At 41.4% G+C, this 13,694-nt stretch overlaps 1 protein-coding gene across 1 annotated transcript; it reads right to left on the bottom strand.

Moving 5' to 3' along the window:
• Positions 1 to 7,864: 7,864 nt before the first annotated feature.
• Positions 7,865 to 13,466, bottom strand: LOC108442814 (cornifelin homolog A-like). The gene is made up of 4 exons (XM_017723043.1): positions 13,337 to 13,466; positions 12,328 to 12,432; positions 8,444 to 8,589; positions 7,865 to 8,167 (listed from the first exon to the last, which is right to left on the bottom strand). Exons 2-4 carry the CDS (start codon positions 12,428 to 12,430, stop codon positions 8,021 to 8,023), a joined length of 396 nt encoding a protein of 131 aa, XP_017578532.1. The 5' UTR covers positions 12,431 to 12,432; positions 13,337 to 13,466; the 3' UTR covers positions 7,865 to 8,020.
• Positions 13,467 to 13,694: the final 228 nt, after the last annotated feature.

Here is a 13,694-nt window from a genome sequence, read left to right on the forward strand (position 1 = left end):
CTAAAATACTTATGACAGACATGCCTACTAATGTTTTCAGTTGTTGCACACACCAAGCTGAGAAGCTGCATCTGTATAGGACTTTTATTAGAATCCAATGTGTTTACTGCCTTTTTAATATATATATATATGTCACTGCTGATTGGGTAACACCTCTGACACGCCCATCACAGGAGAGATAATGTACCTCAAAGCTTGTTGCATAGTTTTGACAGAACATCCAAGGGTTGTCTAACCAGCAAAACAGTGCGCAATGTTGAGCTTGAATGTGCCCCTCGTGTCACAAACTGCAAGACTTTTTTAAGTGTTTTTCTGCTGATTTATTTTACTTACTGTTTGTGGTGAAGGCAGAAATACATATTTGAGGAGGTTGTGAGAAAGTTGGTGAGCCAACTGGGTACAATTTCCAAACGCGTCAGAGTCCCTCAGTGTTGTTATGTCAGGCTACAGCATATTCATGATAGCCACACCTTCATCACTCTACCTGTTCCAATGCTTCCACGCCTGTGGTGCTAAATAACAACAGAAATCAACCAGAGGAAAACTGGACGCACATAAACACACCAAGCACTGCAGCACCCTTCACTACAAAGACTAAAGCATCTGTCCACTCAGTGCAGGCACGTTTGTCCACATTGTTTTGTACGACGACAGAATTAAGTCAAGAACAGACTGAGATGCACAAAGATGAGGAAAAAAACAGCAAACTTAAAATCCTGATCCTAATCACTGAATCCAAAAACATATTACCACAGCGGGCATGAAACATGTTTATGGTCTGTTCTTGTCTTATCCGAGATGTACTGAAGTAACATTAGGCATTTGCTTTGACATTTTCACTAAGCCAATTCCAGCATTTGCAGTAAAAGAGCGCTGTAAGTATCAAATTTGACGGAAATGGATGACGACTAGGTTTTCTTCGAATTTGAATGGGTAGAAAACAATATACTTTACAGGAGGGAATCTCGTTATTAAATGTCCCAGCCAGATTTCATCTTTTAACCACAACTGGAGCTTAGCAAACACTGTGCTGATAACGAGCTGAAGGCTTGATGCAGTGGTGGCTAGTAACGGTTGCTGAGAAGTGATTGGAAGCCTGAGAAATTAATGTGAAGCTCTCTTAACATAAACTGGCAGGAGGAAGAAAGATCATTTTTCAGCTGCTTTTAATATTCATGTTTTATGCTCTGAAGTTTTCACAACGACATAATGCGACCAGCGTGGTATCCACAGAGTCTATGAGGGCACTAGGGCTTCTTCTTGGAGGTTGCACTGCCACCTGCTGGTGCTGTGGTGCACAAGACACAGCAAAGAGTCAAAATTGTCATTTGTTTTAATGATTTTGAAAATGTTTTGAATAAAGTTCCAGGTTTACTTCTACTATTGCTATTGCCTGATTTACAATATTTATTTGCAGAAAATATTTTAACTGTGATCAGGTGTGGTCTTTGCACTATGCACATATAGGCACATATAGGGCCCCAATGAGCCCAGGTGGCCCCTGAAAATTCACATTGAAAATAAAGTGTAATTTTTGTAAAATAGCTGTTATTTCCAATTGTAGCAATGCTTTTGTGCAATTTCAATGCAGTCCTGAACTAGAAACTATAGAAACTATTTTTGTCTGTTAGAAACAATGTGGGGCATCACATATGGTATAGACAAGTTAGTTATAAGACAAGTGTTTTGGTTTTGTAGTTGTTGTTCACTCATGCCAGTTGCTGTTAGAACACAACAAAAAAGCAAAAGAAGCAAAACTTTTGTTGCTACCCAAATCCCACCCAAAGTTAACAAACTTTCCTGATTGCTCTCTGCATCACTGATCACACAAGTAAAGTTTTACTTTTGTCTTCTAACCGCAAGCGTCTGCTTTCTGGTTGCACGTTAGAGAATACTTCACCTAACATGCGGACCCAGAAGCTTTTCAAAAAGCTTTGACTGAGTAAGGACAGCTACTCAGCAGATATCAGCCCTGGCTCACCAACAAGCTGAACAGTCTCAGTTAACTCCGCTAGTCACTAGTGTCAAGGGACTGACTAGGCAACTCCAAACTTTAAACCTGACAGAAACCGACCTTAACATCGTTACACCGATGGCTGCTGTGTCTGGTCCCCTTGTTATTTTCCCGATGAGTAAGTTTGAAGGTAACCCCGACAAGTCTCAAGGCTTTCTGCTGCAATGTTCCGTGTTCTTTGATAATTTCCCTGCAAGTAATGACCAGGCTAAGATTTCATTCCTTGTGTCGAGACTATCCGATAAGGCTTTAGAATGGGCCACAGCCAGCTGGATGTCTTAAGGAATTTCTTAAGGAATTCAAGATGGTTTTTGATCACCCATCAGCGGGGAATTACTGGCTAAGCTGCGGAAGTCACTCAGTAGTCGGTTTATTCACGTTAATTTCGAACTCACATCCAGTAGTGGATGGAATGAGGCTGCCCTCTTGGTAATGTTCTGACAAGGACTCAACCCTGAGAGACTTAATGAACTGGCTTGTAAGGATGATTTAAATTTGGGTCAGCTCATTCATCTAGCCATCAAGTTAGATCATCTCTTAAAACATCGCAGTCAACCAAAGCCTGAAAGAAATCACGAGTCATGTCCAACCTCCGAAACCCCCACAAAGACAAAGAAGCACCAGAACTTTTGCAGTGCGACTGGTCTCAACTATCCCCTGAGGAGAGACTGCACAGATCGAGAAACCGTCTCTGTCTGTATTGCGGAAACACAGGATGTGATGAGGGAATGCAAACTGAAAAGCCAGAAACATAAGGTGCCGAACCCTGGACAGTGGTGTGGTGATTGTTCCCACAAAGGGGTTGGTTTCAAAATCTCTTACTTTGCCTGTCAGTATCTACTGTCATTCCCATTCTCTTGTTGTCTCAGCCTAGATTCCGGAGCAGAGGGAAACCTTATCCATGCCCGAATAGTCGAACAATTGGAAGTCCCGGTGGAACATCTTCCTAATGTCCTGAAGGTTGCTGCTCTAGATGGAGGACCAGTGGGAGCAGGGACCATTTCCAAGATCACCAAACCCCTCAGTGTGCAAACCAATGTGCTTCACAAAGAAACCTTGTCCTTTCTGGGCCTAGAGTAATCTGAATTCAAACTCATATTAGGACTTCCCTGGCTAGAGAAACATAATCCCCTTCCCTTATTTCATAGTCAGAACACACCATCACAAAATGATTTGATGCCTGTTTACTTTCGTGTATAACCCCTCCAGAGATGTCTATCTTGTCCACTACTGTAAGGAGTCCCCATAAAGAAGTCTGTGTTAGAATTCAACCCGAATATACAAATTTGAGTGAAGTTTTTAAGAAGGAAAATGCAACCAAGTTGCCCCCGCATCGCCCTTCAAATTGTGCTATTGACTTGATCGAGAATCCTGCATTCCCAAGTCCCGAGTCTATCCTCTGACCCAAGAGGAACATAAGGCCTTAAATGTATAGAACAAGGGTTCATTAGGCCTTCCACATCTTCAATCTCCTCTAGCCTTTTCTTTAAAAAGAACGAAGATGGAGGACTGCGTCCTTGCATAGACTATCGGGCCTTGAATCAGATTATTAAACCCTATCCATATCCTCTTCCTTTGGTACCTGTGGCCTTAGAACAACTAAAAGGGACTAAAATATTCACTAAACTTGACTTCAGAAGTGCTTATAACCTTATCAGAGTCAGAGAGGGAGATGAATGGAAAATAGCATTCATGACCACTAGGGAGCACAATGACTATCTCATGATGCCATTTGGGCTCTCGATAGCGCCCTCTGTCTTCCAGTCATTTATTAATGAGGTGCTCAGGGACATGTTAGGGACCTATTGTGATTGCATATTTAGATGACATTCTCATCTACTCCCCCAATCAGGAAACATCGAGGAAGCATCATGTCTGCACAATTTTGAAATGGTTATTAGAAAATAATTTGTATGTTAAAGGAAAGAAATATGTATTTCACCTTCATTCCGTGGATTTCTTAGGATATGTCATTAGTGAACAGGGAGTCCTTAGGACGATCATAAAGTTGATGCAGTTGTAAACTGGCCCATTCCCACCACAGTGAAGGAGCTATAGAGGTTTTTAGGATTTGCAAACTTCTATAGAAGATTCATTAGAAATTTCAGCACTAATGCTGCTCCCCTCACGTCTCTGCTCAAGGGCTCTCCAAAAACAATCTGCAGAAGAAGCAGAGGCTGCCTTCAAGCAGCTTAAAGAAGCATTCACCACTGCTCCCATCCTTAAACATCCTGATCCTACAGAACCTTTTGTTGTTGAAGTAGATGCATGAGAGAGAGGAGTAGGGGCCGTTCTGTCACAGAGGACAGGGAATCCTCCAAAGTTGTACCTGGTAGCATTTTACACCCATGTCAATGTCACCTGCTGAACAAAATCATGGCACTGGGGATATAGAACTCTTAGTAGTTAAATTAGCTTTGGAAGAATGGAGACATTGGCTTGAAGGAGCTCGTTATCCGTCATTTACTGTACTCACAGAGCATAAGAATCTTGAATATCTGTGAAATGCTAAGTGATTAAATGCCAGAAAAGCTAGATGGTCCCTGTTCTTCACCCAATTCAATTTCAGCATCACTTATCGACCCGGATCTCACAATACAAAAGCTGGTGCTCTGTTCAGAATCCACCAGTGGGACACTGATAATTCTAACATAGAAATATTGAAGGCCATTCTACCCCCCAAAGTAACTATTTCATCTATATGTTGGGAAATAGATGAGGCTATAGAAGCTGCGCTAGAGAACACTTTGATTCTTCAGTGTCCTCCTGGAAAGATGTATGTTCCTCCTGCGTTTCGTAATCAGCTGATTACTTGGGCACACTCCTCCATTACCACAGGCCATCCTGAGGAAACAAGAACACACCAACTGCTGTCTAATAGGTATAGATGCGAAACTGTGGTGAAGGATATACATTCTTTGGTTCAGTCATGTTCTACATGTTCCAAATGTAAGACTGCAAAGACCCTACCTGCAGGAAAATTAATGCCTTTACCAGTAACAGTCAGACCATGGTGTCATATAGCCATAGACTTTGTTGCCATTATGGTTATGGTTGCCATTCTTGTTCTGCTGTATAGCTTGGATTTGACCCATGCCTGTTTCCTGACTACTCTCTACATCACTACTCTCTACATCACATCTACACCACAGGTAAAGTTTTACTTTTGTCATCTAACCACAAACGTCTGCTTTCTGGTTGCACGTCACAATTATCCTTTTGCATAAGGGATCTTCTAGAAGGATATACAAAAAAAAAAAACATTTCTGACATAAATACAGGATAATTCAGAAACAATATTTAAATTGTAGTGAAAGTGGTGGGCATCTACCTTACCAGAACTGGAACTAACCCAGCTGTTTTTGTTTATAACAAGATAAAAAAGAAAACCTTCTAATAAATGATTAATTAGTAGAAAGACTGAGCTCCAGAGAAAGACATAAATGTGAGTCTGGTGACATAACTGCCTCTATAGAGCTGAAAATTCTGGGCAAAATAAAGTCCTGTCCTAAGAAAGACCTGGCAGCAGAGCAGACGGGCAGACCTCTTGCATTGCGCTTGTTTTGGCCAACAGAGGGGGCTCGCTGCTGCTATCTACTAACCACTTCTTCCACTTGCTCATCTAGTTTTCAAGATCAAGTGGCTTTGTCATTTCAGTTATATACAAGTGCACAGTGAAAAGCAACAACATTCCTCCAGGACCATAGTGCAACATAAGAATACAGAGTGCAAAACAGTGCAACATACACAATGCAGTGCAATAAGTATGAAAGAATACATACAAAACAGGGCACAGACAGCACACTGTACTGAGAATATGTAGAGTTGTGCAAAGCAGAATGTGATATGCTGTGAAATAGTAGGAGATAGCCAGGCACATAAGAACATAGCAGGTAGCAACCAGAACAACAGTAATGGAATAGAATATTTAGTTAACCGGATATTATATTAAGTAAAGTATTTCAGTGTGAAATGCAGTAATTATATTTAATTACAGTTTCTCGGACAGGTCTAGAATTGGGGAGCGAGATGGTGTCATTTGTTATGTATATGTGTATGTGTGTCTATGTGCTTCCATCAGTTCAGTCTGAGGGAGTTGAGGCTTATGGAAAGGAACTGCTGCATAGTCTGGCTGTGAGGGCCCAAATGCTGCGTTGGGGTCATCTACAATGCCAGAGGCTTTTCAGATGCAGCGTGTGGTTTAAATATCCATGGCGGAAGGAAGAATGACCCTGATAATCTTTACAGCTGTCCTCACTATTCGCTAAATAGTGGCTGAATTTGCGGTTGGTGGTGGTGCAGTTTCCAAACCAGGCAGTAATACAGCTGCCCAGGGCAGGGGTGGCACCAGACCTCCAAAAGTGGTGGGGTGTTTTGTGGTCGTTTGTAAAGAGTGAAATCGTCAGGAGCACCAAGTTCCTTGGTGTCCACATCACAGAGAACCTCACCTGGTCCCTCAACACCAACTCCATAGCCAAGAGAGCCCAGCAGCACCTTTACTTCCTGTGGAGACAGAATTTTCTCCCCCCTCTCATCCTCACCATGTTCTACAGGTGGACTGTGGAGAGAATCCTGAGCAGCGTATAATGAGGACAGCTGAGAAGATCATTGGGGTCTCTCTCCCCTCCATCATGGACATCTACACCACTCGTTGTATCCGGAAAGCCACTGGCATTGTGGATGACTCCATCCATCTCTCACACAGACTTTTTTCACTGCTGCTGTCTGGCAGAAGGTACCAGAGCATCTGTGCCACCACTGCTACACTGTGCAACAGCTTTATTCCTCAAGCAATCAGACTCTTAAACTCCCAAGGGCTGAGCTAACCCCTGCCCCCCCTCACACGCATATTCCACACATACAACTCTTTTGATGCTCTACTTGCACTATCTGGATCATTGCTGCTACACTGTGTTTACACTGTTTTACTCTTTTTTTTTCTACCTCAGTAACTGCTGTGTTTATGTCTGTCATCTGACTGCATGACTCAAATATCTTAAATATCTTTGCACATAATCCACTACCTCATGTCCAGAATGAGGACTGTGTCGGTGCTGCACTGTCCTGTCTGTTTACTGTGTCTAATGTCTGTTTAATTTATCGTATTTATTGTTTTTAGCTTAATTTTTTGTTTGCACACGATGTCTGCACATTTGCACTTTATACTTTTGTCCCTTGTTGCACCGTGTTGTTCCTGGAGGAACGCAATTTCGCTCCACTGTGTACTTGTACATAGATGGAATGACAATAAAAGCCTCTTTACTTGACTAAAGCAGCAGGTTGTGCAAACAATACAGAGAAAATGTGCCCTGGAAAAAAACATGCTCTGTTTGTAGTTTTAGTTATTCCTCTCCCAAACTCCAGCAACTGGTCTCTTCACTTCCCAGACGTTTATAGACTGTAGGGGTACTACAGGATTGCAGACACGGCCCTATCTCAACTTTTTTGAGATGCGTTGCTGCCATCAAGTTCTAAATTAATTAATATTTTTCATGAAGTAGTGTTATGTCTTACTTTCAACATCTGATAGATGTTCTGTGTTCCTCTGTGAATAAAATATGGGTCTATGAGATTTGCAAATAATTGCATTCTGTTTTTATTTACATTTACATCCACAGCATTCTAACTTTTTGAAACTGGGGTTATACTTAAGTCAAGGATTGTTTACTGAATAAAGTATAAAAGCGAAAAGTAGGTGCCATGAATAGTGTCTACATTTGTACAATACACCAACAACACAAATCTTTCTGAACAACCCCTTGTTTTATTTATCAAAGTATTAAAACTGTGGCAAGAAGAAGACACAAGCAAAAAATGCAAAAAAAAACAAAACAGAAAGAATCTGACTGGAACTGAAATATTTTTTTTTTGTAAAGTCAGTTATTATATTATTATGATAATTAGTTGTTATAAAACTTAAGATACACTGGTTTTGTCTCCCTCTTAAATGTACTGAACATTTTGAACCTTCAAACAGTAAAAGGCCAGATTCTTGTGGCAGTCCGCTTAGACACGAATTTGCTGAGTAACCACATTTGTGATGAGCTGTGGCGAAGTTGTGGCGTGAGCACGGATCTTTATCTCACGAGACATCTGGCACCAGGCACACAGGTAGCAGAAACACAGTGTGCAGCAGTCATCGCAGCAGGATCCCTGAGAGAGAAATGGAAAGAGAGATTTATGAATTTTTTTGTATTCTCTCACTAGTTGAGTGATCAGTCACTGCTCTCATTCAATTTGTCCCCTGAGACACAGAGACTGTGAGTCTGATTCACACCAGAAGTCTTGTTCATATCCTTTAAATTACTGGTGGGGAAAGTGAAACAAACTGTGGTCAGCCAGGTGCTACATCATTCCTGGAAATAACTCAGGCCCTTATTTGCTACAAAGACCTTTAAAAATAAGCTACGCAGAGTGTGTTTGTTTTACTTGAATGCCGTAGCGCTTTCTTATATTGCTGCGGAGGCTGCAGGAGACGGTAAAGCAGCAGTCCAGAAGGGGCAAGCAGAAACACCAGCCGAACTGAGAAACAGTCTGGCACTGCAAGCAGGGGAAACACCACAGGCCACAGCAACCTGCAAAAACACAGAATGAAGAGGTTAGTGTGCTAAAATTTCAAACCAGTGTTCTTCAAGCCAGGGCCTTTTCTGGACATTTAGATGCCTTAAAGACTTTCTACTTGGGGACACCCAGTTTGCCCACTTCAAAGACATTATTTCATATGCAAAAATTTTTAAAAGATTAATACTTAATTTATTTTTATCTGGATCAAGAAAACAATTAATAAAATAATATATTGCATACAATAAATGTAATACATATTAAGTAGGGCTGGTCCTAGCCTTGTGGGGGCCCCAGCTGATTGACTGTATGTCACGCTTCCGAAGAACTCCCGAAAGGACACCGTATCCCAGCTCACAACAGGAGCTAATGTGACCGCTCAGCTGCAGTTGGAGCAGGACTCAGACTCCATTACCCAGGAGTCTCCAGGAACCTAACCCTGTCTATTTATAACTAGCTAGTTTGTGTACTGATGATGATTGGATGCTTGTTTGGGGTTCTAATAAGTTACGATTTAAGTCACAGATAACCTGCTCAGCATTCTGGTCTTACGACACAGTGCTTCTTTCCTACCCAGCTAACTTTAAGCATATTTCCATCGAACCCTGGTGGCAGTGACGAGAACAATGCTTTTTCCTTTAAAATGCTTTACTTTTTACATATTCAGGTAGTTTGATTTCTTTTTACTTATTTGGTGACTCCTCATGTTTCACATGATGCCCTGTTTACCATAAATGTCACACTTTCATGTTGTTAACCGAAAGTTGTTAACTGCTGTTGTAAAATATTTACAACTTCATGTGAATAAATGTATCTGTATTTATTAGGTTTTGTGAAGCTGACAGCTTCTAGTCATTGATCTGGGGTCTGTGTAATGATTCAGAACGGAATTGGAACTAAATGTGTACACTTTATCAGCTCCACTTACTATTTAGGTGCAGTTTGTAGTTCTACAGATACAGACTGTAGTCCATCTGTTTCTCTGCGTACTTTAACTGCCTTTTACCCTGTTCTTCAGTGATCAGGACCCATGGACCCTCACAGAGTAGGTACTATTTGGGTGATGAATCATTCTCAGCACTGCAGTAACACTGACATGGTGGTGGTGTGTTAGTGTGTTTTGTGCTGGTCTAAGAGGATCAGACACAGCAGTGCTGCTGGGGGTTTTAAACACCTCAGTGTCACTGCTAGACTGAGAATAGTCCACCCACCAAAAATATCCAGCCGGCAGGGTCCTGTGAAGGATTACAGGATGGCCAACACAAACTGATAAAATTTACAATGAGCATAGAAATAAGTAGAATGTCATAATGTTACGCCTGATCAGTGTATGTATATACTGTATGTATTCAGCCTTTTTTCTCTTTCTTTTCTTTCATTTTTTGTGACTCCAAATGCATATGTTCAATGTCCTCCTCTCACTCTGCATGGAAGAGATAGGTTTTCAGTTTCTTTGTGCTGAATATTACACTCATCTTGAACAAAAATTGATGAAAAAAATGTTAAACCCCAAATGTGGTTTGTAGAGTGTTTTGAACTGTAGAGTGTTTTAAACTGTACAGTGTTTTAACTAATTTTCACTTACAAAATCAACAAAACAAACAGTATAACCAGGAGTATCTAAACTTTTGCATACAAATGTAACTGAAGGGCTGATCCATAGCACTACTTTGTGAAATGTCTCTTTTCGTTACTTTAAGCGATCTTCATTCTCACAACAGCTAATATATATCCTTGAAGTTATTTACATGGAACCTGAGCCCTGTGTTATTATTCCTTTATGATAACACCAGCATATTTCTTCTTAAACAACAAACTCAGTGTCTTCTAGTTCCACACTGTTACTACTGTGCCATGCGCCCTTCCCTTGGGCCCCAAAGATGGCTGTGAAGGTTGGCAGGAGGGTGAGGCCCAAACCCTGAGTGCAGAAGTAACCCAGCAATGACAGCGAAGAGAGGTTAAAATGTCCAAGGGAATGGGGTACAGTGCACAAGTCCCAAGCCCCACCTCCTGGGCACCTTCTCCATTCCAGTGGGGAGGTACCTTTACTATTCTTCGTGTTTGATCCCAGTGACCGAACCGGGAGTGAGAGGGGTGATAGCAAGGGGATCAATATGTTCTTTTCCCCCTCTCTGCTCAGGAGCTTTAAAAAGAGCAGAGAGAGGGAAGAGAGAAAAAGTGAGTGTGAGTGAAAGTAAAAATATGCTTGCTGCAGATGTTTTTCCAGAGTCCTTCCTGTACCCAGGGTAGCACAGGTTAAGTGGTGCCGAAACCACTGGAACAGGACACGGACATGCTGAGGAAATCTCCACAGCAAAGGAGAAAGCCATCTGGGCACTCGTCCACCTGCATCTGGTTGGCCGATGGCCTTAGGCTGCTCTTCACCACATAGACAAGGCACTGAAGGCAACTTGAGGAGTAGCAGATGGCAAAGCGCCAGGTGCTCAGGAGCCTGCTGACGAAACGTTATTTCTCAGCATGCCCAGGGTCAGGAGGCCCGCTCTTATCTATCCTTCACTCTCCCCTCCCTGCTGCAAGAAGGATTGGAGCTCTCCTTCCATCCGCTTTGAAAAAGACTGGAGAGAGAACACAGAGAGAGGAGAAGGACCTGGAGGAGCATGAAAGACTGATGAGCTGAGAAGCTCATGTTGGAGAAAAGGCCTGAAAAGTCTAGTAGCAATGGAGAGGTGGAGAGTTTTGGTTTTGTTTACGTTGTAATTTTTGAGTGGAAACCAAAATTTGCTTGATGCAGACATTTTTCCTGCCTCCAGTGTCCTTCCTGTACTCGGGATAGTACAGATCACGTTACAATCACCCTCTATTCTGCTACTACTCCTCTTCCTTTTTGCCTAATCCTTCTATTCTCTCTCTCTTTCTCTCTCTCTCTCTCTCTCTAATTCACTTGCATGCATATTCTTCCACCGAGCCCTAAAATGGCGTGAGACGTTAGTGCTTCTTATCAGAAGTGCAGCTATAAACATCAAAAGACGCTGTGCCATTTCCGTTTAGCAAGTGTGAGACTTACACATAGCACTTTGTATGTGTGGTTTGTGGTGCTGGGGGTATAGCTGTGAGGCCAGTAACTTTAGCTACAAACAACAAAAACAGGATGTATGGCCAATGAAGACTGAAATTTGTATGTTTCAGTTCAACAACAAAAAGCTGTTATATGCACATGTTGTATTTTCATTATGAATGAGTTTTGCCTACTGATTTCTGTAACATACCTTCTGTACAGCACGTTTTTCTCAGTAAGCTTGTACTGACCGAATGGAATGAAAGACCAAGCTACATTTGAGTTTTCATGAAACTGAAATGACAGACATGTCATTTTGCACTATACTGTATTTTGGACATTTTTATACTTAACATTGTGTTTATAGACTTTATAATTTAATTTGAAACTTTTGGGACAAAATTAACTCTATACTTATTAAGTTACAGCAGCCTTCTGTCAGCTCAAATTAGTCTAGCCATTCTCTTCTGACCTCTGTCATCAACTAGATGTTTCTGCCCATATAACTGCTCCTAATGCTTTTCTTCATTTTTTACACCTTTCTGTGTAAAGTCTAGAAAATCCCAGGAGTTCAGCACTTCAGTACTCAAGCCAACTCATCTGGCTCCAACAACCATGCCATGGTCATTTTTTCCCCATTAAGATGTTTGACATGAGCCTTATTTGAATGACTGGCTGATGATTTGGATAACTGCATGACTGAGCAGGTGTACTGTGTTCCTAAATACTGACTTACATGTGCCCATATCTGAGCAGCAGTCGTAGAGGCCTGTGGTCCATATGCCAGAATTATTGGTTGAGTAGGTTGTCACTGAAACAACCTGCTGCTGGACTGCCATGACTATTAGAGAGAGAGAGTAAAGAGAAATATAATTAGAGATCACAGTGTTGAGCATCACATGAGTTAATATGATGATGACTCATTCTGACTAGCTAACAATGGTCACACTGGTTTGAGCAGAAAACACATCTAGCTACTGTTGAAAGAGCCAAGCAACTTAGCCAAGTAACTTCACAAGGTAAAGAATCAGTCTTATCTAAAGACAAAGATTTTTGTCAGTACTGAGACAGGTTAGAATTTTCTCACCAAGAAATTTGCAAAATGAACTAGAAAAAAAACAAAAATTCAGATCTGTTGGATAAAAGCTATGAGTCAGTTAATCATAATTTTACCAGCCACAAACAAGCCTATGATTAAGGGCTGCGTCTTGGACACGGATCAAACCCAGTCTTGGGACTGAACTTCAGTGCCAATGGTAAATCCTTATTGGAGAGTTTTTTTAGTCTGGACTTAGGACTAACATGGTAACTGTTAAACTGTTGAAACTGTTAAACTGTTGAAACTGGCCCTTAACATTTCATGAAGCACAGTTATACATCCATCCATTTTCTTAGCCGCTTCTCTGTCACGGTCGCGGGGGGTGGTGGAGCCTATCTCAGCAGTCTTCGGGCGAAAGGCAGGATACACCCTGCACAGGTCGCCAGTCCATCGCAGGGCAGACGGTTATACATGTAATGCCAAAGTGCTAAAACATGAACTTAATGATTCATTTGAGTCTGATAAGTGTGTTCATCTGCAAATGTGTTTAATTTTATTACTATAATAAAGTATATACTGCACTTTACTGTAATAAAGTCCAATAAAAATCTAACTCTGAGTGCATTTGTTTTTATGTTTTTACTAGACAACCAAAAAATGTTCTAAGCGCCAATATGAATGAGATTTTTGTCTTTTGGGGACTTACCTTTGGTGTTTTTGGTGTGTATGTTGAAAATCCTCTAAATTCTCTAGGGACTCAGTTTATGGAGGCAGGGAACCTTTCCTTTGGTGGTAACTAAGAAAATGTCTCTAGTACAGCATCCACTGAGTGCAGTTAGTCCACACTCTATGCAATGAGGGCTATAAAAGCCCGCCTCCACTTGTCACCTCACAGCATACCCGCAAACACACTGGCTCTCTGAGACGGCTGGAAATGCTTCTTTAAAACATGTCAGTTAGACCTCTGTGCTTTGTCCATATTATCTCATACACTGATGTGTCTAGTTAGAGACAGAATGTGTTGTATTTGAACAAATCTGTGTTTTGAGTATGGGAGAATGACT

The sequence above is a fragment of the Pygocentrus nattereri genome, chromosome 2 (genome assembly GCF_015220715.1).
Source record: "Pygocentrus nattereri isolate fPygNat1 chromosome 2, fPygNat1.pri, whole genome shotgun sequence".
Lineage (NCBI taxonomy): Eukaryota > Metazoa > Chordata > Actinopteri > Characiformes > Serrasalmidae > Pygocentrus > Pygocentrus nattereri.

Coding starts and splice junctions, on each gene's coding strand:
- LOC108442814 (XM_017723043.1), bottom strand. CDS start 12,430: ATGGCAGTCCAGCAGCAGGTTGTTTCAGTGACAACCTACTCAACCAAT. Junction 8,590..12,327: donor CTGCTCAGATATGGGCACAT/GTAAGTCAGTAT, acceptor GTGTTTTTGCAG/GTTGCTGTGGCCTGTGGTGT. Junction 8,168..8,443: donor GAAAGCGCTACGGCATTCAA/GTAAAACAAACA, acceptor TTTCTCTCTCAG/GGATCCTGCTGCGATGACTG.